At 51.2% G+C, this 24,819-nt stretch overlaps 16 protein-coding genes across 16 annotated transcripts; 9 read left to right on the top strand and 7 right to left on the bottom strand.

The window, feature by feature from the left end:
- Positions 1–153: 153 nt before the first annotated feature.
- Positions 154–570, bottom strand: BCR37DRAFT_394791 (cornichon; the record flags this gene model as incomplete). Its single annotated transcript, XM_040871521.1, has 2 exons — positions 154–268; positions 320–570. 2 exons carry the CDS (start codon positions 568–570, stop codon positions 154–156), a joined length of 366 nt encoding a protein of 121 aa, XP_040723086.1.
- A 232-nt stretch (positions 571–802) lies between these two features.
- BCR37DRAFT_394790 (uncharacterized protein) lies at positions 803–2,061 on the top strand (the record flags this gene model as incomplete). Its single annotated transcript, XM_040871520.1, has 2 exons — positions 803–1,994; positions 2,042–2,061. The coding sequence occupies 2 exons, from the start codon at positions 803–805 to the stop codon at positions 2,059–2,061; spliced, it is 1,212 nt and encodes a 403-aa protein (XP_040723085.1).
- Positions 2,062–2,093: 32 nt separating this feature from the next.
- BCR37DRAFT_405563 (cyclin-like protein) lies at positions 2,094–3,125 on the bottom strand (the record flags this gene model as incomplete). Its single annotated transcript, XM_040872092.1, has 1 exon — positions 2,094–3,125. The coding sequence occupies exon 1, from the start codon at positions 3,078–3,080 to the stop codon at positions 2,094–2,096; it is 987 nt and encodes a 328-aa protein (XP_040723084.1). The 5' UTR covers positions 3,081–3,125.
- Positions 3,126–3,177: 52 nt separating this feature from the next.
- Positions 3,178–5,104, top strand: BCR37DRAFT_382588 (Gaa1-like protein). The gene has a single exon (XM_040869907.1). The coding sequence runs from the start codon at positions 3,222–3,224 to the stop codon at positions 5,058–5,060; it is 1,839 nt and encodes a 612-aa protein (XP_040723083.1). The 5' UTR covers positions 3,178–3,221; the 3' UTR covers positions 5,061–5,104.
- Positions 5,105–5,146: 42 nt separating this feature from the next.
- BCR37DRAFT_389006 (uncharacterized protein) lies at positions 5,147–5,854 on the bottom strand (the record flags this gene model as incomplete). Its single annotated transcript, XM_040870686.1, has 1 exon — positions 5,147–5,854. One exon carries the CDS (start codon positions 5,852–5,854, stop codon positions 5,147–5,149), a length of 708 nt encoding a protein of 235 aa, XP_040723082.1.
- An 852-nt stretch (positions 5,855–6,706) lies between these two features.
- Positions 6,707–7,342, top strand: BCR37DRAFT_350689 (Alpha/beta knot methyltransferase; the record flags this gene model as incomplete). Its single annotated transcript, XM_040868026.1, has 1 exon — positions 6,707–7,342. A coding segment is annotated over one exon (636 nt), but the record flags the coding sequence as incomplete, so codon positions are not given.
- BCR37DRAFT_382584 (uncharacterized protein) lies at positions 7,014–10,143 on the bottom strand. The gene has a single exon (XM_040869906.1). It carries the CDS (start codon positions 10,112–10,114, stop codon positions 7,424–7,426), a length of 2,691 nt encoding a protein of 896 aa, XP_040723080.1. The 5' UTR covers positions 10,115–10,143; the 3' UTR covers positions 7,014–7,423.
- A 117-nt stretch (positions 10,144–10,260) lies between these two features.
- BCR37DRAFT_382583 (uncharacterized protein) lies at positions 10,261–14,259 on the top strand. The gene has a single exon (XM_040869905.1). The coding sequence runs from the start codon at positions 10,309–10,311 to the stop codon at positions 14,233–14,235; it is 3,927 nt and encodes a 1,308-aa protein (XP_040723079.1). The 5' UTR covers positions 10,261–10,308; the 3' UTR covers positions 14,236–14,259.
- Positions 14,260–14,689: 430 nt separating this feature from the next.
- On the top strand, positions 14,690–15,358 carry BCR37DRAFT_336799 (uncharacterized protein; the record flags this gene model as incomplete). The annotated part of the gene is made up of 1 exon (XM_040867241.1): positions 14,690–15,358. A coding segment is annotated over one exon (669 nt), but the record flags the coding sequence as incomplete, so codon positions are not given.
- Positions 15,359–15,554: 196 nt separating this feature from the next.
- Positions 15,555–16,427, bottom strand: BCR37DRAFT_350672 (uncharacterized protein; the record flags this gene model as incomplete). Its single annotated transcript, XM_040868023.1, has 1 exon — positions 15,555–16,427. One exon carries the CDS (start codon positions 16,425–16,427, stop codon positions 15,555–15,557), a length of 873 nt encoding a protein of 290 aa, XP_040723077.1.
- A 170-nt stretch (positions 16,428–16,597) lies between these two features.
- Positions 16,598–17,103, top strand: BCR37DRAFT_394782 (4'-phosphopantetheinyl transferase superfamily; the record flags this gene model as incomplete). Its single annotated transcript, XM_040871519.1, has 2 exons — positions 16,598–16,758; positions 16,806–17,103. 2 exons carry the CDS (start codon positions 16,598–16,600, stop codon positions 17,101–17,103), a joined length of 459 nt encoding a protein of 152 aa, XP_040723076.1.
- Positions 17,104–17,638: 535 nt separating this feature from the next.
- Positions 17,639–18,865, bottom strand: BCR37DRAFT_334305 (kinase-like domain-containing protein; the record flags this gene model as incomplete). The annotated part of the gene is made up of 1 exon (XM_040867139.1): positions 17,639–18,865. A coding segment is annotated over one exon (1,227 nt), but the record flags the coding sequence as incomplete, so codon positions are not given.
- BCR37DRAFT_119159 (uncharacterized protein) lies at positions 18,718–19,745 on the top strand. The gene has a single exon (XM_040865982.1). The coding sequence runs from the start codon at positions 18,936–18,938 to the stop codon at positions 19,572–19,574; it is 639 nt and encodes a 212-aa protein (XP_040723074.1). The 5' UTR covers positions 18,718–18,935; the 3' UTR covers positions 19,575–19,745.
- On the top strand, positions 19,746–21,114 carry BCR37DRAFT_119158 (dienelactone hydrolase). The gene has a single exon (XM_040865981.1). The coding sequence runs from the start codon at positions 19,918–19,920 to the stop codon at positions 20,734–20,736; it is 819 nt and encodes a 272-aa protein (XP_040723073.1). The 5' UTR covers positions 19,746–19,917; the 3' UTR covers positions 20,737–21,114.
- Positions 20,780–22,508, bottom strand: BCR37DRAFT_118960 (dihydrolipoamide S-acetyltransferase E2). Its single transcript, XM_040865979.1, has 2 exons — positions 22,359–22,508; positions 20,780–22,303 (listed from the first exon to the last, which is right to left on the bottom strand). The coding sequence occupies exon 2, from the start codon at positions 22,293–22,295 to the stop codon at positions 20,823–20,825; it is 1,473 nt and encodes a 490-aa protein (XP_040723072.1). The 5' UTR covers positions 22,296–22,303; positions 22,359–22,508; the 3' UTR covers positions 20,780–20,822.
- A 19-nt stretch (positions 22,509–22,527) lies between these two features.
- BCR37DRAFT_382579 (TIP-1 family-domain-containing protein) lies at positions 22,528–24,746 on the top strand. Its single transcript, XM_040869904.1, has one exon. It carries the CDS (start codon positions 22,583–22,585, stop codon positions 24,569–24,571), a length of 1,989 nt encoding a protein of 662 aa, XP_040723071.1. The 5' UTR covers positions 22,528–22,582; the 3' UTR covers positions 24,572–24,746.
- The last annotated feature ends 73 nt before the right edge of the window (positions 24,747–24,819 follow it).

Genomic DNA, 24,819 nt, shown 5'->3' with positions numbered 1-24,819 from the left:
TACTTTGACACGCAGACAAGCCGAAGCGACCAGCCAGCCAAAATCTCATGAAAGAAGTCAGTGCCGTGGAACAACCCTACTGATGCATAACAAGGTAGGCAATCATCGCATACAGATACCTGTTGTTAGTCGTTTTGGCCCGAGAGCGAACAATTACCAGAAGAAGAGCGCAGAGAAGCTCGCCACGCGGATGTAGCTTTCCTTTTGATGCTGCGGAAGTTTCCTGAAGACTTCTGTTGGTTCGATGATGTGATCCTGTTTCAGTAGTCTCAAAGATATCAGCCAAGCCAAGGATATAAGTCGAGCATGACAGGCGTACCTTTTGATGTTCCACGCCATGAGAGGGACATTAAGCAGCAATGAAAGCCATTTGCCAGTGAGTAATAGCATAAGCATGAGCAGGCCATGCAGGCCCATCGACGGCAAGACATAAGGATTGATCTTGTCAGCTGCATCCCGAGGATTCATATAGTCAATGCTCAAGTCGCTGTAAACGGTCACTTCAAAAATGGTATGCAGTACTAGAACAAAGTTGAGCGACATGGCAGCGATAAAGGGCCAGACAGCCATGATGTAGTCAAAAAAGAAGAAAGACCGAATGCAGGAAGAATGCCCTCGATAGAAGCTCAGGTAAGACAGGCCTGGTAGCAGGTCTGTGGTTATGCCTCCGTGTTGTGTGAGGTCGAACCGCGCGAAACCATTTCCAAAGCACGCCAGAGTACCGCTCAAACAGCTATGCTATGAATTGGCTCTGAGACCTAGATTGACTCTCAATCAGTCTTTATCTCTGATCTGCTGCAATATGAAGCAAGACGACTTCAGACATCTAGTGAATCAAGCTGGACAAGCACATCCAAATAAGCCACATCGGACCTCAAAGTCGACGTCTGCTGTGCGAGCTGGTTTGCTGCCAAGAACTGTCGCAAAGCATTCTGCATCACGCGAAAACCCATTTGGAACCGCGGGAGATGCATCATTCAAGAAACCAGCCCAAGGGCCAAGCTCCAAGAATCCACGATATAATGTTGTTCGTCACGCAGAAGCTTCGACTCCAGAGGAGATTGTGAAGCTCAAATTGGCACTGGAAGCTAAGGAAATTACGTACGAAGAGTATGTCGACCGAGTCGCCCGTGTGAACATATCTGGCGATCTTGTTGAAGCTGGCAAAGCAAGAGGTCTAGATCGACAACTTCTTGCTCGAGTCAAAGCTGGCGAAGATGTCCTTGCTTCTCCGTCGGTCACTTCTGCGGAAGAAACTGTTCTTCAGAACGAAGATCCAAAGAAAATCGAAGATCCAGTGGATGAGGAAGCTGCGCTGGAGGCGGCTTTCGATGAGACCCTGATGAGCACACAAAAGCAAGAGGCAGCAACCACTGATGCCGGCCCACTGAAGCATCGTGATGCTCTTCTGCTCAAGTTGAGACAAAGAGCACCCGAGAGCGCCAACAATGCCGCTGTAACAATGGCCAGCAAACCCAGCAAGTTTCGATCCATCACTGTAGGTCCGACAACTGAAGTGATTGAAAAGGACGGCCAGAAGATCAAGATTGTCAGAGACGCATCTGGCAAAGTGATCAAGCGCCTCGTGAAAAAGGTACAGAAGACGAAATCTCAGAAGCCAGCTGCAATGGAAAAGGTCGTCGACTCCGAAAAGCAGAAACCGACCGCTCCAGCGGAAGTCACAGTAGCAATTCTTCCTCCAGCGGATGACGAGGACATCTTTGCAGATGCAGGCGAATACGATCCCTTCGCCATAGACCCAAATGCTCCCATCAAGCCAATCAAGGGCAAGCTTTTCGCGGACATTCAGGAGGAAATCATTGACGCGAGTCCCGTGACGGCCGCGAACTTCCTCGAGCAGAACAAAGACCGGCTGATGGATGCACAAGCTCTCACTGCGAAGCAACCGTCTTCCAATAGTGCCAAAGACATTACAGAAGAGAAGCGCATCCAAGCGGGTTTCGGCCTAGTCCTGGATGCTGATGCGTATGATGGTCTGAGCCATGAAACGCTGTTGCCAGAGCAAGAGGCAGAAGAAGAGGAGGCCCTCAGCGGTGGTAAGAAGAAGAGACAGCGTCGAAAGAAATGACGCATTATGCAAAAGCTTCGCCAAAGTCATCCTGGGCTTGCTTGGCTGCTTCGTCCTTGGATCGCCGCTTTGCCTGGCCTGCGGACGCTTCCTCGGCTTGTCGCTTCGTTGTCAGAGCAGAGTCTGCCTTCATCCCTGGATCGCTGCTATAATAAATCTTCTTGTCGACTGCTTTGACTGCAGCAAGGTCGGCCGCTGTGGCTGAAGTCTCGAGCAGTGCTCTGCGAATGTCGTGCAGATTATCTTGCAAGGACTCGAGTCCTTTAGCTGCAAGGTATCCTGTGACTAATTCTTCTGCTACAGCCAGCAGGGCTGCTAGTGCAAGGTGCGAAGGAGCGTGTAGGAATGGCAAGTCTGACCAGAGACATGAGCTGATCAACGCTTTCGCAGCTGAGTGTGCCTGGCTAATTGCCTTTAGCTCAAATATCTTTGGTTCTTCGGCGCAAAAGCGTTCCATGTCGAGCACAAAGCCATGCAAAGGTCTGTAGGCTGACCAATGAACATAATCAAAGAGAATCGTGCTTGATATCTCGAATTCATGCTGAATGATAGCCTCTTTGCTCGTCTTGAGCTTTGTAGCAAATGTGTCGAGCGGAACATAGTGCTCACATGTCTTCGTCGCCAAGAATAAGCATGTGATCATAATAGACTTTGGATGATACTGCAGTACCGAGCGCATGAGGTAGAAACGCTTCAAATATTGTGCTGCTGTGGCCCTGAGATGTGGCGGAAGGTCAAAAACATCAGCCGTATCGGAGAGCTTCCGAGCGTAAAAGTTGACATGGAGCAGCTCTTCTTCCCAGTTAGGGAAGTCCGCAGGCTTAGCTGGCTGCTTTCCAGACAACTCAGTTTCCAATGCTAGATTGGTCGTGCAAGTATCAATGGCAGCTAGATTGACCGCTTGCCTTTTTTGAGTCAGTTCTTCAGGCTCAAAATGCCAGCGTTGAAATTGCGATGACTCTTGATAGACAGAAGCTACCGCATGTGGCATAGTGTTCTTGCAGCTCGAGCCTCAGTTCGGAGGCGTTGTGTGTTGTGCAGATTGGGCATGCTTTCAACTTTCGTGATTCTGGCTGTTGGCCTGCACAGACCGACTCGTCGGCAGCAACCACTAGTACTCACATTGAGCTTGATGGGCTTAGCAGCATATATCCTGACTGATGCAGGCCGGCAAAAGCTCTTCTCGTTCTTGAAGAAACGTGTCTACTATATAAGCACATTCCTCTTTATTGCTGGCCTTGCATGGCTTGCAGCTTTACCCTATGACGAGCTCAATATACCTACGCGCATATCAGAGAACGCGCTGCTGCCAGGACAAGTTCAAACGCACTTCGGACACTCTGACTACAAGGTCCTTAATGCTTTCCGTAACGAAATAAGAGCATGGCAGCAAGATCGCTCAGACGAAACACGTCTCGCAGGTATTGAAGGCATCTTTCAACGTGCAGGATTGAAGACTGCTCGTCAATCGTACAATGTATCCTTTGGAGACAAGCAGATTGCTGGAACCAATGTGTACGCGCTGCTTGAGGCGCCTCGAGGCGATGCAACCGAGGCTCTGGTCCTCAACGCTGCCTGGAAGGATGAACGCGGCATCGTCAACGAGGGCGGAGTGACAGCCTTGCTGGCGATGGCGCGCTATTTCAAGCGCTGGGGCCTCTGGTCCAAAGATCTTCTCTTCGTCATTCCGGCAGAGAAAGTTTATGGCTCGCAAGCTTTCATCGATGCATACCACGAGAACCACGATGCAAGGCAAGTTGAAACACTCTCATTGACGTCAGGTGTGATTCATGCTGCTGTCGACCTGGCCTGGTACGGTGACTCTAATCGGTACCGGGATATAAACATCCACTACGAAGGCACTAATGGCCAATTGGCCAATTTAGACCTTGTCAACTCTGCCATTCACATTTCAAAGCATCAAACAGGCATTGACGCACGCATTCAACATGTGCGAGGAAACGAGGAGCTGTATCAGAGCAAGCTATTGAGCATGCTACGTGCTATGGCTACACAGGCGACAGGTCTGCCAAGCGGTTCGCACTCCCCCTACATTCCTTACAAGATTGACACGATCTCGCTCGAGGTCAACGGTCAACCTGATGGATGGCACGATGATTCCAGTCTCGGCCGTATCACCGAGTCCATCTTTCGATCGCTCAATAACATTCTCGAGCATCTTCACGCCAGCTTTTTCTTCTACATGCTCATCAACACTCACCGTTTTGTGAGCATTGGCACATATCTGCCTTCAGCCATGCTTATTGCAATTGCCTTTACTCTTGCTGGCCTCAGTCTTTATTTGCGAAGTCACTTGCCGGCGCCGGCAGTCATCACGTCAGAGAAGACTATGGAGACTCATTCTGCACAAGTGCAAAAGGAGCAACGGATAATCACAGTACCATCCAGCAGTTCAGACATCAGTGGGTTTGATAAGCTCTACCCTGCCATATTGATTGGCTCGCTGCACATTTTGGGCATCATTTTGTGGAATGGTATTCTCCTGGTCCAGCAGACCATTCGAAATACAGTTGCAACCAAGATGTTCCTGGTCTACATTCTATCACTTGAACTGATACTGCCGACACTCGTCGGTAACTTTCGACCGCTCAGTAAAGCTCAAACCACACTGGCCAGTGCACTGTCGCTCCTTGTGCTCGGGTTGTGCTTAGCTGCGCTAGCGACAATCAATTTTTCGTTGTCACTAGCCATGGGCGTGCTCTGTTTCCCAATCTTGTTCGCCAGACCAAGCGCCTCTCTCCCGGTCCGGTTGGCAGGTCGCGTCATTTTGCTTCTGACTTCGCCACTGGCAGTCTTTACAGGTGCCTGCTTCCTGATGGACCTCAAAATGGATGATGTCCTCTCGATGGTCACTTTCAGCTATGTGCATCTGCATGTTTGGACGCCTCTTGCCATTTGGGGCGTCTGGTGGCCAGCTTATATGCTTGGCAGCTTGGTCATATTCAGCTAGAAAGCATGATAGAATTTTACGACGCAATACGATTACATCTTCTATCTTCCTATCTGTGCGAAGAGAAAGGTCTCCTTTTTATCAACTCATTGCCGCCCTTTCCTATCATCGATTGAAATTGACACGCAGCCTATACTTCTGACAATCCGTTTCCAGATAGACGTGCTTGCATCATTTTGGCTAGGCTGTTCTATCGTCGCATCCGGTGAACCAGGCATTGATCTCGAATCAGAAGTGCTTGCCTGTTTCGTCAACTCGACAGTTGTCACCGTTGTTTCCTTCCCTTGCCCATTGCGGTGTAATCGACTTAAGCTTCTCACCAGATTGCCACTGCGAGTAGCAACCCAGTTGGTCGTACTGCCGCCGCTGTCCGGGAAAGCCTCTTCGCCGTCATCAGTGACACTGCCACTCGTCCATGGCCGTACAATAAGAGAGCTTCTTCTTGATGTCACATCCCTTAGCGACAGCAGAGAGTCAGTCATATTGAATTGTTGCAGTCGTCGCAGAGCATCCTCGTAGGTATGCGCTGAAGTAGGTGGTGAACTACTCGGTCTTGATTCACTAGAGCCAATCAGTGTCATACTCGAAAGAGACCGCCGACTGGCGCGCCGTTCATCCATGGTGAGGACGGAACTTCTTTTGCTTCGCGAGCACATCGCATTAGGGTCGTCCGACTCGTGAATAGGGTAAAGAAGGTGAAGGTCGTGAGCGTTCTGTCGCTGGCGTCCACGCCTCGAAGGAGAGCTAGACACTGTCACAGTCGGAAGCGACAGACACTCGGCATGTGTCGCCATTTGCTGCGCGCAGCAGGCAGCGCCTGTTAGCGACCTGTCAGCCGGGAGACAAGCTAGGACGCTTTACGGGCCGTACGAAGATCCTCCTAGGCGCTTTGAAAAACCTTGCTGACTTTGTAGATAGAGGACAGAGCTCAAAGATACTCGAGACTGACACGAGGCTTGAGCGTGGCCGCTTGAGGTCCGTCCTCGTCTCAGGAGTAAGCAGATGAAGGATCATGCGAGTCACACCATGCAGCCTCCAATCCCGTCAATATTTGCGACAAAGAAGAGCCCTGAGACCTCATGATAGGATGGTCCGAAGCAGAAGCGGTCTGTTACGAAGCATCTGCAGGAGCGACGTCTTGACTCTTGACACTCTGAACCCTTTGCTGTTCAGCTAATGTGTCTCCATGGCTCGAGCCTCACAACGAGCAGATACGCGCTCTCACAGTCTCATATTACAGCAGCAAGCTTAATGTCAGATGAGCCGGGTCTTGCAAACAGGGAGTCGCTCACTGACGAGGCCGAGTGCAAGGTTAGCAACAGGAGGGCTCCAATATTGCGATTGACTCCTCCAGTGCCGGGAAAAAATTCCATCTGGCACAACCACCCTCATCAGCCCACCAGCACAACCAGTAGTCAGCGTACCTGGCCAGTCATGACGGCCATAGGAACGAAGAAGGAGTCGCAACCAGTGCAGGAAAGTGTAGAGTCCGAGAATCCCGAGTCAGGTGCGAAGGCACAGTCAACCGAAGGATCTGGTGCGCACAAGACCACAATACACGGTGCGCCAATACAGGCGACAGTGCCCAATGCACACTCTGGTACGTTCTTCGTAGACTGCCGGCTTGAGCTAACATCTTGCTAGGCCGCAGGCTTATTGTTGTGCTGGAGAAGGCATGTCTGGAGACATATAAGGTCGGCAAGGCGAAAGAGAGTAAGTATGCGCTTCTCAATTGCGACGACCATCAGGGTATTCTCAAGAAAATGGGCAGGGAGATTGCAGATGCGCGGCCAGACATTGCACATCAAGTACTGCTGACTCTGCTCGATTCTCCGCTCAACAAGGCTGGCTTTCTACAAATCTACATCCACACTGCTCGCAATGTGCTCATTGAAGTCAATCCACAAGTCCGGCTACCAAGAACATTCAAGCGCTTTTCAGGACTGATGGTACAGCTGCTACACAAGCTCTCTATTCGATCGACTTCGTCGTCTTCATCAAAGCTGCTCAAGGTCATCAAGAATCCCATCACAGACCACTTACCACCGAATTGCCACAAAATTACACTCAGTCACGACGCTCCGACCATCAGAGTAGCCGACTATGTGCGCAGACTACCGGAGGATCAATCGCTTTGCGTCTTCATCGGCGCTATGGCGCATGGTGCCGATGACTTCGCCGATTTTTACGTGGACGAGAAGGTCAGTGTATCAGATTATTCGTTGTCAGCGAGTGTGTCTGCTTCCAAATTCCTTCACGGCTGTGAAGACGTGTGGATGTAGGTGTAAAGTGCACATTATCTTAGCATTGCCTTTGAGAGGCCCTAGCATTTCTATGAGTCGTATCATGCAGCTAATTGTTTATCAAGCAGACTTGAGGTCTTCCAGAATGTTTTCAAGCTTCTCGTACGCTGCACTTCCTTCGAAGTTCTTGCCGCGTCCCTTGAGCGTGCGTACGACTGAACGAGCCTTGAACTTCCAGTCTCTGGCCACCTCTCCGCCCATGCGCCCCTCGCGTGGCCCAAGATTCCGATAGGCATCAACCAGCTCATCTGCGGCGTCGACAACCTCCTCGAACACTTTGTACTCTGTTTCCACCATCTTGCCGGCAAGGCAGCGATATGCCTTCTCATTGGCCTCAAGTGCTTCAGCAAATTTGCCTCGCCAGATCTGAAGCTTGCCAAGTAGACGCCACAAACGAGGGTCATAAGTAATCAACGGCTGTACAACTTGTGTCACGAGATCAGTCACCATCCTCGCGACGCCTCGCAGGGCATCGGGACTGTGACCACTTTCAGAGGTTGCGCTTGTTGGCGGTTCCATTTGAATGGTTTCTTGCACAAGTAGCTTGAGTACTTCAAAGTCGACAGCAGCTTCTCCTCGATCATTGGAGCGCAACTCAATGCAGCGTCGCATAGCATGGATACATTCACCAAACTCTCCCACATCCAGCGAAACAAGCATGTAATTCTCCCACATCCGCCAGCTCTCGTGCTTGATTTGTGTCGCCATCTTGAGCGCAGTCCAAGCATCTCGGCGACGATTAGAGGTTGCGCTGGGTGCTACACGTAGCAAAGCACTTGCCAAATTGTTCCAGGATTCACCATCCTGTTGTTCGATAGAGACGCAGCGCGTGAATGCCTCAGCTGCAAGCTCATACTGACCAGTTTCGAGTCCACTGCAGCCATAGATGAACCAAGCACCATGATTAAGAGGATTGATCTTGAGGCTGAGGCTGTACGCTTTGATTGCAAGGTCATGCTCCTTTCGGGCAAAGTGGTACTTGCCAATAGACCGTTGTGCTCGTGCATATCGCTCGCCTGACACCTGCCAGCTCTTCTCCCAATACTCGAGTGATTGAACAACATCTCCAAGCAAACACCAGAGCTTGGGGATGTTGCGACCAGGTTTGTTGGACTCGATTTGCTCTCGAAGGACTGCCTCGGCCTTACCTTCTTGCTCCATCACACCATAGCACATGGCAACAGCTTCCCAATTCTCTATGCGCGTGAATATCTCCAATGCTGATCGAACAAGACCAATTGAAGTATATTTTCCGGCCAACTCAGCTTCGAGATCGAATCTAGAAGACATGGGGAGGGTAAAGAGGTGGCGTAGGCGTTCGGCGCCTGAGGCTGAAGCCTTTCTGTCTGCTCGTTGGAGGAAGGAAACTTTTGCTTTGCTGGAATCCACTGGCGCCGCTTCGTGTCCAACGTGCTCTGGCAATTGTCTCGCGGCAGAAGCATTGCCAGCTGAGCCTTCGTCAATGTCCTCCAGAAGCTGATCAACAAGAACTTGCAGTTGCAGTACACTGCGCTCAACAGTGCGCGATCGGTGACCTTCGATACGTGTTCTTGCCAAGAGTGCAGCTGTGTGAGTCGTCCAATCTAGATGACTGCCGTCCTTCATTTGCTCAGTGCTCGGCGAATGAAGTACCCGGTTGACATAGGCTGCCACCTGCTCCATGACAATCTTGTCATCTGAAGCGGCGCTGAGCTTGATGACTCCAGCGTAAGCGATGAGTATGCACTGATCAATTGTCGACAGTAAAGGTTGATTGCCAGGATCGAGAGCCGCAAGTACGGGTGGTAATTGTGAGTCTCTGACAATTTCAGGAAGATTTTCGTGCTCTGTCTTACGTTGAGGCTGTTTCGTAAACGAGACGGACTCCAAAAGGGTGTCGTCATTCAGATCAAGCTGTGCTGGACGGGCTGACTTGTGGTGTTGAGCAGCTGCAACTGTGTCGCTTGAAGACTGCGCTAAAACCACAAGCTGGGAAACATCAAAGGTTTGGTATTTAGTGCGCCTGCCGAGCGCACCACTGACTTGCATTACGATCCTTGATGAACGCTGAGCCAGCTTGACTTGTGCTAAAGCTTTTTGATCGTACGAATAGTGAGAATAGATGTGCGCAAGTTCCAAATGCCAACGAGCTTCTAGTTGAGAACCCGAAACAACTTGCACACTCGCAATCGCATTCTCGATGGCTTCCATCTTCTCGATGTCGAATATACGATTGTGTAGCGTCGAAACAGTATCGTCCAGCAATCTTTGATGGACAAAATCTACACGCATTCTGAACCAGGAGACGAATACGCAGTCCGTGAGCTCCTGGTGATGCAAGATGTGGGATGCAAGTAGTAAATAGAGCGGAGCTTGAACAAGCGCATACGGACGTTCCCCGTCGACAGTCAGCAAGTCAAGCACTTCATCATGCAGACGTTCCTTGTCTGCTGTCAAGTGATCGGGCAAAAGCTTGTGCGTAGGGAACGATGGCCCAGTGTAGTTTAGCTGCAAGAATGCATTGAGGAACGATACTCCTAGTTCTAGGACTGATATCGATGAAAGCTCCTTAGATTGATGTAAAGCTTCAGTTATCTTCTCTGATAGACTTGACAGAAAGGCTTTGAGCGATTCTGACTTTGATGTGTCGCACAGCAATGTCTTTGCGAGCCTTGTATCGAACACAGCATTGTAGTCACACTGGATACAGCTTCGAGTCTGATCATTGGCATCAATGCTTTGCAGTGTCAGTAAGGACAGCTCTGAAGACATCTGTAGATGCCAATATGTGGTCGCTAAGTCCTTAGCTTTGATCGTGAAGCTGAAGCTGAAGCTTGAGAAAATTCCAAGAGGAGCTCCGCCTGTGCCCATCTGATGAACAAAAGCTGGCGTTCGCAGATCGACGTCTCGTTCGCTGCCAGATTCTTCGTCATATAGGAACAACTGGGTCCAACGCTCCTGACTGTATGATCAAGGTACTTCTCAAGGATGCCCGTCAGTCAATTGCTCAGAAAGACTTTGAATCTGCTGTCAACTTCGCAAAAAAGGCTCTAGACCAAGATAATCAGTCTCTTCATGCCTATGTCTTTCTCGGCCTGGCCTCCACGAATCTCAAGCAATTCGACGAAGCGAGAAACGCGTATGCTAAAGCAATTGACCTTGATCCTGACAATTTGCTTGCTTGGCAAGGCTACCTGACTCTGTACGAAAATACACTTGAACTTAGCAAATACCTGGATGCATCGAGCAAAGTCGCACAACTTTTTCTTGCCGCAGATGAGTCTGACAAAGCACTCAAGGTACTTCTCAAAGCAGTCTCTCTCACTCGCGAGAAGGGCTCTACATCGGAAGTTGCACAGGCGTTGAAACTCATTCTGCCGATATCACCATTCTTTGCAAGGTTCCAAGACCACTTCCCGAATGCTTCTGAAACATATCAGGAATTGAGCAACATCGTTGAAGAAGATGAAAAGAAGAACATATCCGCAGCTATCGCTAAGGGCCGCTCGCGCCTGGGAGTCAGACTGGCCGACCTCACTCGTCAGGTGAAGACGGATGTCTACTCCAAATCCGAGCTGGAGGGCATCTATACAGAAATCATAAATTGGACTCACGATGATGCAGTAAGACGAGAGACTGAGAGTAAGCTCTTGCGTCGCAGTGTCGACATGCTATCCTGTGTGACAGACACAGCAGCACAAGTCGCCAAAGTCCGGCATCTGGCACAAGACATGACCGTCATCAACGTCAAGGACGATCTCGCATGGAACATTGCACTGAATTGGCATGATATGACTCCAGACACTTTGCCCCTGGACAAGCTCATGGCATACTTGAGGTTATACCCAGAGAGGAGCTCATCAGTGGCTTTGCTGGCTTACCTGAGGTCTCAGTTCTCGGGTCAAGCAGAGAACGTGACACGGTTCCTGGGAGATGAAGACAAGTCAGAGACCATGGGCGCAGAAGAGATTGCGCTTGCTTTGACCAATGCCTGTGATGACGAAGGCGAGGCAATCCCGCTTGTGTCAGTCGCAGCGACCATCAAAATGCTTGCGCAGCTGAAGGATTGGGAGAATGTCGTTGCTTGGAGCGAGACATACACGCAAAGGCTTGCTAAGCTAGAAAGCCAGACCGAAATGCCATTTGCAGCGTCACGCTGTTTCCATTCCGTGATGCTTGCGACGGCACTCACCTACTATAAGCGTCCTCGATTTCAGGAAGAGGCGCTTGCTCTCCTTGAGTCTGCTCTGAGTATGCGCCCAGACGAGGCCACACAATTACAGATCAAGATTGCCAAAGCCAGAATTCTTCGCATGATGCAAAAGCCTTCTGAAGCTTCTTTATTGTTGGAAGGTCTCGATATCTGGGATGCGAAGGTGGAGCTAGCCACTTGTCAAGTCATGCTGAATAAACCTGAACGAGCGCTGACTATCATCGAAGAATTGGAAAGCCCTGAATACGACAATATTTCGCGCGAGTCGCTGGCCATGGTCTACCATCAAAAGGGTCTGGCACAGCGGACCCAAGGCACCGGCAGAAGCGAGTACTTTGCATCTTTCATTCAAGCCTTGAGGTACGACTCTCGGAGTGCTCCAAGCTATACCGTCCTTGGCCAGATATACAAGTACGAAATCAAAGACTTGCGACGCGCCGAGAAGTGCTTCCACGAGGCCTTCGAGATAAGCAGCGCAGAGATCGAAGCTGCTCGTGAACTTGCATCGGGATACGCTGAAGCAGAGGAGTGGGACTTGGTCGAGATCATCCTGCAGCGTGTCATCCAAGGCAACGAGCGCCTGCGAGAGTCATGGTGTTATCGAGCATTAGGTTTCGTGCACCTTAACTACGAGCGTCACTCAGATGCAGTAGCCGCGTTCCAGGCTTCCGTGCGACTAGCGAGTCGGGATACACAGGCTTGGACTGGTCTCGGTGAGGCATATCTTGCACTGGGCCGCTATCAAGCTGCCGAAAAGTCGTTCCTGCGCGCTGCAGATATCAATGCAGATGATTGGCACCCAAAATATCTGCTTGCCGTTGTGCAGCTGGCGTTGAAGGAATTCGACGGTTGTTGCCAGATTATGTCTTCACTCACGACTGACCATGCTAGGCCGGTGTTTGATACCTTCTTGTGTACTGCTCTTCTAGGCTGGGCAGAATCGCTCCTCGGAGATGGCTGGCTCACCCAAGCCGTCGAGAAATTGGACAGCTGCTTACACCTGGCCGCCAAGTCTCTTCAAAAGCAGCCTTCTTTTGCTCTTGCGAGTGTCTTTGCTGATGCAGCGTTGCGCTTAGCCGAGTGTGTCGAACGCGCAACGGCCTTGGGCTTGACCATCAAGAGAGTTGAGAATTTGGAGACAGCAGCTCGGTCGCTGGGCAGTGATGACATGGTACCCGCGGAGACACCTCTAACCGTGACGGGGCGATTGTGTTGCTTGGCTATACGAGGTTTCTATTATAGCCTCCGAGATGTGGAACTCTCGGACAGTCAAAAGGCGACACTCTGGTGCAAAATTGGCCGAGCATATCGCGCTGTCCACAAAGATAATATCAGGTCTAGCTGGTACGCACAAGGTGTTCAAGCACTGAAATGTGCCGTCGCTCTTGAGCCTAATTTGGACACCTTCTGGTCTGCGCTTGGCGTAACGTTGATGGAGCATGAGCCAAGGCTTGCTCATCACAGCTTAATCAAGGCAACTGAGCTTGCACCAAAGTCTGCCATCAACTTTGCCAATCTCGGACACTTTTACCTGCAAAGATCTCTGGTTGATGAAGCAAGCGCGGCATTCTCTATTGCACAGACTCTGGATGCTTCTATTGCACTTCCGTGGTATGGACAAGGGCGGCTAGCCGAGTTGCTTGGAGGTCAAGATGCCGCAGATCTCTATGCTCACGCGTCAACACTTATTCCGCAAGCCAATAAGGCAGTCGACATGGGCTTCACAGCCTCTACTCTCAAGATCAAAGGTACCGGTCGTTCTCAAGCCAATTTCTTCAAGGCTGCATGGCATGCTCGGCGGTTAGCGCAGATTGATGATGACGCGACTGTTCTGTACAACTGTGCACTTTTTGAGGAAAGGACATCTGAACAACCAACGCAAGAACAGTTGAAGACTGCCAGTTCTCTGGTCGACAGAATGGAGGCACTCTACGAGACTGAAGAATCTGACTTGGCTTTACAGCATTACTGCGACGCCAAGGCACTCTTGGGACGGTTGCAACTCCGGTTGAATATGCTCGAGGATGCAATCGAAACCTGTGAAATGGTTATCGAACTGGACCCCAGCAATGCGCAGAGCAGCCTCCTGTCGTGTCAACTCGTTACGGCTATATGTCAGGCCAGATTAGGCCACGCAGGAGAATCGTGCCCCATCATCGAGGAGCTTTTACAGCAGGAAGTTCCCGATGAAGTCTTCATTCTCCTGGTACAAGCTTTGTGGCGTTCGTCTGACCTTGAGTCTCGAAGAACTGCCGCCAAGTATCTACAAGCCCGTCAAGGTTCGCAGACTTCTCAAATGATGCTACTGGCCATGTCGGCCCAGAGCAATGCTTCAGAGCTTCAGATTGCTCGCCCGTCAATTTTGAGACTTCCCGATAGTGCTCTTTGCACTGATGGGCCTGAGGTCGATACGCTACAGCTTCTTGAGTTGGCTTTGGCGCAACATTCTCGGGGCAGTGTCGACGCGGTACTTAAGGCGCAGGCGTCTCAGCAGCCTTGGCATGCTATGACTTGGCTTCGGTTGCAGTCTGTACTAGAGTCGGCCGGCGTCCAGACGGATCTAAGAGAGAGAGCTTTGCAAAGTGCCAGAGGTGAAGGAGCCTTGGAAGAGGCCAGGGCTGCACCTTACAGTGGCGACCGAGCTACTATCGTCCGCGCTTTACATTTAAATCCTGCATAGCACAATCTCGCTGCCTGATTCCATGAAATTCGATCCTTCCACGTAGTTGATGACTGTATGGAAGAATGACCGTGTCGCAAGCAAGTTCCGCAAAAAGTTGTAGGTTGGCCATTTCCATCTGAACGATGGCCCGAGAGACGACATCAGCGTCTCTCCGCTTGCCGCCTCCCTCGATACCCCTTTCAGTAGCTTTTCCTTTGTACGTTGGTCACTGATCAAAGCACAGCTAATTCGTCGATTACATTGTGTCTGAGCAACAAGAATGTCCAAACGCCCCATCAATACATTTTTTGAGCCTGCGTCTAAAAAGCACAAGACCTCTGAAGATTCTGTTCATCAGAAGGGCGATACAAAAGTGAGATACCAGAATCATCCTAGCTATCCGATACCTCTACCCAGCTCTCTACCCCTACCTCTCGTGTGCAATGCAACATACAAGCTCATCGAAAACTTGCCAAATTTATCTCTTCACTACTATGAGCCACTCTTCCCGGCTGCTACCGCCAAGAGCTTGTTCACTTTCTTACTCGAAGAGTTCCCCTGGTATCGCGTCACATATGAAGTGCGAGGGATGACAGTCAATACACCAAGGTTTACCACGGTGTTTGGGCTCGATGAGTCTCATGAATTCGAGGGTGGCGAAGGACGAGTTCTTGAAGTGGCGACTGGCAAACCGCCGACAAAGCCATTACGCTGCACACCCAGACCTTTGCCCGGCTGTCTGAAGGAACTGAAGAATCTCATGGAACGAGAGACTGGTGAACGCTTCAATTTTTGTCTCTTGAATTATTACAAAGATGGCAAAGACAGCATTTCTTACCACAGCGATGATGAGCACTTTCTAGGCCCATTGCCATCCATTGCATCCTTGTCGCTAGGCTCTGCTCGTAATTTTGTGATGAGACTCAAAGGCGACCATACCATCAAATTCAAGGCCAATCTCAAGTCAGGGGACATGATTTTAATGAAGAACGAGTCACAGTCAAAGTGGGAACACAGCGTACCCAAACGTGCAGGGAACGTGGGTCCAAGGATGAATCTGACTTTTCGGCAGGCGCGGGTGCGATATGGGAGCGAGAATTACTATCGCTACAATGTTCACGATGGACCATACTTTCGCTGGGACCCTGAGCGAAAGGAAATGATTCTAGGCACAGAGTTTGAAGCGAAGACATCGCTGGTACAGAGCACGGAAATCGACTCAGTCGTCCAACCGCCCGACCTGAAGGTTCCCAAATTGGATCAAGAACCAAGCTTTGACATTGCAGCGCAAATAGCAGCGATTGACGAAGCAGTCGCGGCGACCGAGACAGAAGATCTCATGCGTAAAGCTTTGTGAAGCCTCGTGGTCCTGGCTGTAACCAATTCTTCTCATCATACTTGCCGTTGTAGTCAATGCAGTGGAACGTGTAAATCCAACGTGACAGAGCACTCCTGTTTGCAGATGATTTGTGCAGTATATTACCGTGGATCAGGACCAAGGTTCCGGCGGTACACTCACCCATCACATAGTCTTCTTCGGCTGGCTCTTTGTAAGCTTCCACTCCCGGGATGGGCTCGAAGGTTGTGCCACCCGAGCCATCTGGGTGACGTCTCACGAACCGCTTAGCAATGGGTGATGTCTTGTGAGACTTTGGCACGAATGACAAGCATCCGTTCTGCTGGGTGCAGTCTTCCAGAGCAAACCAAAAGCCAACAGCAGATGGAGGGTCAGTGTACAGAAAGACTGAGTCTTGGTGAGAAGGGACGGCACCGCCAATTTCTGGCTGCTTGCAAATGATCATACTCTGCAAAACACGGGGATCTTTGAATTCGAGGGCTTTTGCAATGGATGCAACTTCTGGGTTGACACTGATAGCATGAAAGTCATCATCAAGCTCATGAAGAGCATGCCCAATTTTATTGATGGCCTTCTCCTTGGGCTTTATAAGCTCTCCTTGCTCATTGAAGGCGCTTTCCTCGAAGAAGAAACGGACCTTGTCATTTGACTGGAGGAAATAGTCGTCTCCGACATGTTCAGACTGCTCGCCTGTAGAAAAGCGTGTCATAGGATGATCATCTAACGAAAAGTCTTGGAGCATTGTAGATACGCTGCCTCTTAGCTTTGCAACGGTATCTGCATCGAGAAAGTCTTTGATGAGCAAGTAGCCATTTTCATTGAAGAACGAGAGCTGCTCTTCAGATAGAGGCATCTTGTATGTCGTAGTGAGGAGTCTTGGTGTGATTGTGGAGGTGAATCAATCTCGGATGTGGCCGACGAGCGAATCAGTTCCATCTGGTTGCCTTGACGGATCGCAGTCCACGTCAATAGCCTGGAGACACGTCAACCGGCAACTTCATAGACTTAGTGTACAGCTGGAGTATGATTCATGGGCTCGGGGTCGATATAGTACACCATCCTCGGATAGCCAAGCTTTTTCTGCGCAATGCGGCTGGCCTTGTTCGGCGCATCTTGACGGATCCTGAACAAGCTAGATATCAAGTGCTTGCAGAAGACAAAAAGCTGCCTTTCCTCTGCACTACGTGAGCTTTCTGCACTACTGTGTGAGTCTTTACTGACCACTTCGAAGCTGGGCCATCAAAGAAGCTGCCTACAAAGCTGCCCAACCACTACCATCCTCTTGGAAGGATGCCGAAGTCTACCACCTCAAAAGCGGCGCACCAGCGCTACGAACATCTCCTAATGTACCCCTTGACTTCAAAGTCTCTGTCAGCCACGATGGCGAATACACAATCGCTTCAGTCCTGGCATCCAACTTGCCCAAATCACTCATGGACAAGCGAGGCACGGGAGAAATGATTGATGAGCATGAGCGCGACATCCCACGCAAGCCTGATGCGGCAGATGCATGGATCAACAAGTGGTAAGGACATTATTTGGTGCGAGTGCGAGGAAGTGCCGTCTACAAGCGCCAACTATACACCCTAGAGTACAGATGGCCCAGCAGGTGGGACATGCTCCATAAGACATGCCGCAATAAGAAATAGCTCATCCCATCACATTCGGGGGCATACTCACATGTGCATGTCCATTTGGGTATTTGGACTTGTTACGTTGCCTTGTCCTTTCAGGCGTAATGGTTGCTTGTGAATCGGCTCCATTGTTCTTGGGCGCCAAATAGCCATTGCCATACGCTGAGCGGTCTGAGGCGCCATAGTCCGAAGATCCCACCACGCGGCTCGATGCTTGGGAGAAGTGGCTGTCGCCATTTGGTGCTGGGCTACCATTGTTCCCAAATACTGAAGAAGGGTCTGTGTAGCCATGAGAATTGGGTAACCTAGCCCGTGCTGAATGGACTGTGTGTGCTGGAATCTGCGAGTCGTGGTCCATCTCGTCAGCCTCGGCTCTACGCTGCTCTTCCCTTTCCCTTTCGCCGTCATTGTATTGCGCGATGGTTTCTCGAATCCAAGCATGCTGTAGCGCGCGTTCGCCTTGCATACGATGCCGTGGCTCAACAACCAGCAGACTTTCAATAAAGTCCAAACCTGGGCCACTGATTTCCACTTCATCCAGCTTCTCCTCATCAAATTGACCAGTCTGAATCACGCGCATCATTTCTTCTTGCCCTTCAGCGACAAATGGCATCGAGCCTGCTACCATGATGAAAGTCACGCAGCCTAGACTCCACATGTCGACGGCAGATGAATACGCGCCTTCAATGCGACCGTGTAGTGAAATGACTTCGGGCGCCACATAGGTCAGTGTTCCGCAGAACGTTTTGAGGAAGGTGCCTGGCTCAACCATCTTCGCCAAGCCAAAGTCAGTCAATTTGGCGACTGGAGGATTATCGGTGGTCAAGAGGATATTCTCCGGCTTGATGTCGCGATGCGTAATGCCTCTTGAGTGGCAATAGACAAGGGCGTCCAGTAATTGTGTGACAATATGAACGGTCTCATGCTCTGGCAGCCGCTCACGACGGATAATGTAGTCCATGAGGTCTCCTCCGGGGAGAAACTCAATAACGAGGAAGATTTCCAGCTCATCTGACCACATATCGACATACTTGACCACGTTCGGGTGATTGGCATTCGCCAGGATGTCAATTTCGCGTCTAAATAGCTCTGTCGCCTTGGTTGACGACTTTGTGATGGCCAGCTTGCGCTGATTGAGAATTTTGATGGCATACTTGATGCCTGTGCTTCGCTCGATTGCGACTCTGACTGTTGCAAAGGCACCCTTACCAAGGACCTGCCGGATATCGTACTTTTGCATGTGCACGGATGCCTCTCCTCCTGCTACACTTGTGGTGAGCCTGCTTTGCACCGGCAATTGAACGATGAAGCGCACCTCGTCCGCCTCGACGCCAACACCGGCTGCAATCTCGTCGTTATTGTTGAGGACTGTTGAAACGTGTTTGCCCATTCTGGCTTGATTGATGTATGTGCCGTTGGTGGAGACATCTTTGATCATGACATGGGTCGTATCGTCGCCGTAGCGCGAGTAGTGTGAGTGGTCACGCTCTTCCCAGACCTGGAAGTGTATGTTGCTGAAGCGGTTGCCGGGCAGCTTAAAGTCGCAGGAGGGATGCCGGCCAAAGGTGTAGATGTAGCCGGGCTCTCTCCGAGGCAGGACGACGGTCTCTATCCGGCTAATATTGACGGTACTCACGAAGCGAGCAAAGACAGACTCGAGATCAAACGCAGAGACGTAGGCAGTTTGCGTCTGCTGTGTTTCCTGTGTTTGCTGCAGTTGCGACGCCATGAGGCCTGCTTGCGCTGCAAATACCGAGGCTTGGAAAGGAGGCCTGACAAGCGGGCCTTGGCAATGCGCACCTGCCGCAGATGTACGACGGGACTCCGGGAGCAGTCAGAGAGATGCAGAGCAAGGAAGGACGGGTCTAGGGTCGATATTGTTCTGGTTTCTGTCTTTTGTGCGCGACGCGACTCGAAACTTGAAAACGCGACAGATGCAAGCCAAGGCTTATAGCCAGCTATCCGAGCAAGTCTATGACATCTACAGCATAAAGTCACTCAGATTCAAGCCAGATCCAGTCGGTTTCTTCGTCTTGGCATTCTGTGTCATAGCCTTGAGCAGACCCTGCTGCCGCGCCTTCTTGCGCTCCTTGCTCTTGTTCTTCTCCTTGCCCTTCCCTGCCGGCCCTTCTGTCGTACTCGCCAGCCGATCTCCAGCCTTGACCGGCCCTTTGGAGTCCAATGGCGCCTTGATGGCCGTTGCACCTGCCTGGCTCTCTTGTTTGAGCCGCCGCAGCGCCTGTTCACGCTGCCGGGCAAGGCAGGACGCCCGCGACGGCTTTTTGACGGGCGGCCGCTTCTCTAGATATCGACATGCAGTGCATAGCAGACCGGCTCGTTTGATGAGTGTGTTTTCACCGTACTGACGGACGAGTGAACATCTAGGACACACATCGTGTAACGCAGAAGGAGAGATGCCTAATTGGCGAGATCGTTCAGTAAGCGTACTCGAAGCATAGCGTGACAAGGTCTGGTTATTTGTGCGATGGAGCAGATGCGTAAGCTTCTCCAGATGCCTGATTTCCGCCTCGTCCATCACGACAAGAATCTGTGCATAAGTCCTCTTCAGCAGCCGTATGTCATTCGTGTAGCTCTGCAGTTGGCGGGGGATTTATCAAGCGAAGCGACGTTGACGACTCGACGGATACCACCACACGCTCACATCCTCTTCGTCTTCTTCCTTTCAAACTTCTTTGAGCTTGCTATACAATGTCAGATCTGAGCGCAAAGCAACCCTGCGCAGACTGTGTCACGGGCCACCTGCACGAAGGCCCGACATCAGGCACCGAGCAGAAACTCTTTGGTCTCGACACCTATGTCGCCGGCGATAAGGCCGAACATATAGTCATTTGCTTCACAGACATCTTTGGCTGGAAGATCAATAATGTTCGTTTGATTGCAGACCTGATCTCGAGACAGACTGGCTACCAGGTCCTCATTCCTGACTTCCACCAGGGCGACTCATTGCCGCTGCTCGTGGATGAGGTCCTGCAACCTGACCCAAAGGCACCGCCCAAGCCTTTCTTTACGCGAGCAAAGAACATGATGAGCGTGGTGGGCAGTGCAGCTCCTTGGTTCTATCGTCACCGCGAGGCTACATCCCGACCGCTCATTGAAAACTTTATCGAGCAATTACGCAGACAGCACCCAGGCGCCAAGGTGGCCGGCATTGGTTACTGTTGGGGTGGTCGTTATGCTTTGCTAGGTACACATGCTCGGGACACATCGACGGATCCCCTACTAGATTGTGCTGTACTCTGCCACCCTTCGCTGACCAGCGACAGTGAGTATGCCGCAGCCAAACGACCCATTTCGCTACAGATTGGTGATCAGGACCAAGGCATGTCGATGGCAAAGGTCGAAAGTGCTCGCAAGATTATCGATGAGCACAAAATGGGCCAAACCATCATCTACCCTGGTCAGAAGCACGGGTTCGCTGCTCGAGGCTCACAAACAGAGGAAGACACAGTCAAGGCACAAAACAAGTGTAACGCCGATGCGATTGCGTTTTTCAAAGCTCATCTTTGATGGTTGAGTCGGTCTGCAGCCTCAAGTGGAAGGCCTAATTCTTGTAAATTGTTTCTTTTGCTATATAGTCCACAAATCAACCCTGTTTAAAGCAAGAGCTCGAGAGGGTTCTCGAGGATTCGCTTAAGCGCAGCCGTGAACTTGGCACCCACGGCACCATCGACAACTCGGTGGTCTGATGACAGGGTGCACTTCATCACCTTGACGGACTTGAAGCCGCGCTCAGAGGTAGGGTCGAGCTCGAGCACATCTGCCGTCTGACCAACAGCCAAAATACACGCCTGAGGTGGGTTGATGATGGCAGTAAATTGGTCAATGCCAAACATGCCCAAGTTGGAGATGGTGAACGTACCACCCTGGTACTCATTTGGCTGCAATTTGCCGTCCCGTGCACGCTTCGCCAACTCTTTTGTCGTGTTGCTAATCTCAGACAAGCCCTTGGCCTGTGCAGACTTGATAATGGGCGTCATGAGACCAGCAGGTGTCGCTACAGCAACGGAAATGTCGGCGTTGTGGTTCTGTCGGATAAAGTCGCCATACCAAGCCGAGTTGGCCTCTGGCACTTCCTTGAGTGCCTGCGAAACAGCCTTGACAATAAAGTCATTCACGGAAAGCTTGTAGCGGCCGCCAGATTGGTTGTTGAGTGCCTCACGCAACTTGGACGTCTTGTCCATGTTGATGGCCACTGTGAGGTAGTAGTGAGGAGCCGTCTGCATAGACTCCGATAGCCGTGCAGCAATGGTCTTGCGCATGCCCGTCAGGGGGATGTCTGTGTAAGCTGCGCCTTCGCCACTTGCCGCAGCAGAGACAGAGGCAGGCTTCTGAGCAGAACTTTTGGGTGCGGTAGCTGTCTTTGCTGGTGTAGCACTTGGTTTGTAGTTCTCGATATCGACCTTGATAATGCGGCCATCTGGGCCCGTTCCCTTGATGTCGCGCAATGCGATACCCTTCTCCTCTGCCATACGGCGAGCGACAGGCGAAGCAAGAATGCGACCACCGGTCGATGTGCCAGACTCGCTAGATTCGCTAGTCTTGGCTGGTGCGGATTCGCTCTTGGTCTCCTTCTTGGCTGCGGCTGGTGGGGTCGACTCGATTGACGTTTCTTGCTTCTCCTGTGGCTTTTCTGGAGCCTCGACCGATACATCAGCCTTCTCTGCACCACCGGCGTCCTCAATTGTAAAGTCCTTGAAGGCGGCCACATCGTCCTCATTTTCAACGAGGATGGCAATCGGTGATCCGACCTTGACATCCTTTGCGCCTGAATCTTGCAGGAGCTTGGCGATGAAGCCTTCCTCTTGGAATTCAAAGTCCATCTGCGCCTTGTCTGTCTCGATCTCGACGAGGACATCTCCCGGTGCAATAGCATCACCTGCATTCTTCTGCCATGTTCCAATGTTGCCCTGGGTCATTGTGGGCGACAAGGCCGGCATGTCGACGACTTGGTGGCTCGGGAACGCTTCAGTTAGCAGACAGCCAGCGAAGATTGTTACCCATACACTTTGAGGCATAGTACCGCGCGGCCTGGAGGAACTGTGGACTGAGCGCGTCGAATTGAGCATAAACGCATCTTTTTTGTTGTGTCAGTAGAAGTTCTTCATCTTGCTTGCCGAGGATGGGCATACCTGGAGAGTGGAAGTCTGGCAGATGGCTTCAAGGCCCTGAGCGTCCTGAAGGCGGCTGACCTCTGCATGGAAGACTGTGTGTAGAGGAGGTGGTGAATGGTTGCTGGATGGACTGATTGCTGCTGCTTGAATGCGTGGGATGGCAAGAAGGGTTGGGACCACACCAGCAGTGGTCACTGGTCCAGCAACAGCACCAGCTAGCTACATAAGCACAGAGACAAGACATGGCCAGGGACTATGCCCATGAACTGCAGGCAGTTGCCGCTCTACAGGCTAAGCTACAGGGACAGATTGACTTGCATCGTCAAGAGGCCGAACAGGCAACGCGCTCATCGTCTGCTAGCAATGATGACAAGACTGCTCCATCTACGCTGAGCGACGCACAGCTTGCTGAACAGATTGTAGGGCTGCTTAAAGCTCAAGACGGGCTGCTCAATATCAGACCGTATGTGCAAGCTATAGCTACACTGCACAAGACAAAACGAGACTACGATGCGGCTCCAGATGCACACGGCAAACTGACTTGCTACCATGTCCTGCAAGAGGCCTCCGAATCACTGCCAGAGTCTGACTTGAAGGAACGCTTGCAGAGCAAGTATCAGACTCAATCAGATGAGTGGTGGCAAGCATCACAGCAAGATGCGCGGAAGGTGCTGACGGATGCCCTCGCCAAGGTCGAATGGCCTGCCGAATTGTCTGACTCGGCTGCGACGTCATTGAAGCAGCCCTTGGTAGATACGCTATCATTACACAAGGGCCAAAAAGTCCTGTCCCCTGTCCTATTGCCGTTTGAAATCATGGCAGCACCAGTCAAAGCACGATTCCTATATCACTTTAGCTCACGGCGGGCAACAAACCGATTGGACAAGCCAGAGTGGTTTCTGCAACACATCTTGGCTGTTTTGGATCTCCACTACGTCTATTTGCAGAGAGAAGTGCAGGGTTTGCTCGACGAAGAACTACCTGACCATGCCCTGTCTGCATCTCACGAAATGATCAGAGCAGTGCTGCCTATCGTCGAGGACAAGATCACCACGTCTCAAAAGATGCTGCTCCAAAAGCCAGAGCTCCTCTCTCACTTCATCGAAGAGACTTTTGCCTTTGACGAACGTCTCCGCCTCGATTTCGGTTTCGTCAACCGCGACTTGTCGCCCTGGCTCGGAACGACCAACACAGTTTTGTCGGCCGATGTCTTTGACGCGTGGCTGACGTTGGAGCAAGAGTTCGCCGAGACCCGCTTCCGCGAGCTCATTGAAGCAGAAGATGCCTGGGAGATTCCTGAGGCAAAAGACACAATGACTGACGGTGCGATAGAGGTGCGCGCCAATGCGTCAAGCAGGCAGCTCGATGATCTGCTGGACGGACTCACGCAGCGTTTCACGCCAGTCGCAGATACAGAACAGCGTCGTCGATTCGTCGAGAGTCTACCACAGAAGCTGCTCCTGTCCTACCATGATCGGATTCAAGATTCGACTGAGATCTTTGAGGTCATGACAAGCGGATTCTCAGGCGGCTTCCCCTCTGCAGATGTCGCCGGCAAGACAGGCCTTCAGCGATTGTGCAGACAATTGTCAGGGACTAGCAATGTGCTCATCAAGCTTAAAGATATGGCTGAGGATCCTTACTATCTCTCCATCATGCATGCGGACGGAACTGGCTGCCTGGATGCCTTGATGAATCAGTACAACAACTTGAAGCAGCGCATCGAGCAGCTTATAATTACGCACCTTGACAGGGAGATTTCTGCCCAGCTCAAGGTCTTTTGTCGCATTGGAACGTGGTCGTCAGAGGAGACACCGCAAGCACAAATTGCATCCTCCAGTCAGACCTCCCCACAGCTCATTTCGACATTTGCACTCATCAGAGAACTCTTTGGTTATCTCTCTGGCGTTTGTTCGCCAGTCTTGCTTCACAGACTATATCGTGGGGTAGCAGAACGCATTGACACGACCTTGTACAGTAAGATTGTGCTCAAAAACAACTTTAGCAGGCGCGGTGCATTGCAATTGACGCGGGATTTATGGGAGATCTGGGCCTCCTTTGCTCATTATGTAGCGAGACCTGAGCTTGGTATGCGACAATTGTTGGACGCGCAGACTGTGCTCTCGGAGACGGCTGCACCGCCTGAAGAGGGTCAGGCGAGCAAGGCACGCGCAAAGAGGGAGTGGCAGACCATGGTGCAAGTGGAGGTGGCCAACAGATTGCTCTACTAGCTACACGAGGTCCATAAGTCGCACAATGCTCGCCGAACGCTTGAAGAAGTCAAAGAAAGGTCAGCAGAGTAATGCCTACTTGCGTCTCTTGAAGTTGTCGATGAACTCGTCTTTGTAGACACGCGCAAAGTCTGATAACTTAGATACCGCACCTACACAGTCAGCAAATCAGGCATTGAGATTCATATCACCCTGACCTGTATCTTTCGGGTCTATTTCGTGCGGCGGCGGCTTGATGCCCTTGACGG

This window comes from Protomyces lactucae-debilis (genome assembly GCF_002105105.1).
Source record: "Protomyces lactucae-debilis strain 12-1054 chromosome Unknown BCR37scaffold_19, whole genome shotgun sequence".
Lineage (NCBI taxonomy): Eukaryota > Fungi > Ascomycota > Taphrinomycetes > Taphrinales > Protomycetaceae > Protomyces > Protomyces lactucae-debilis.
The sequence above is the reverse complement of the archived record's forward strand: the minus strand, read 5'-3'. Positions and strand labels throughout refer to the sequence as shown.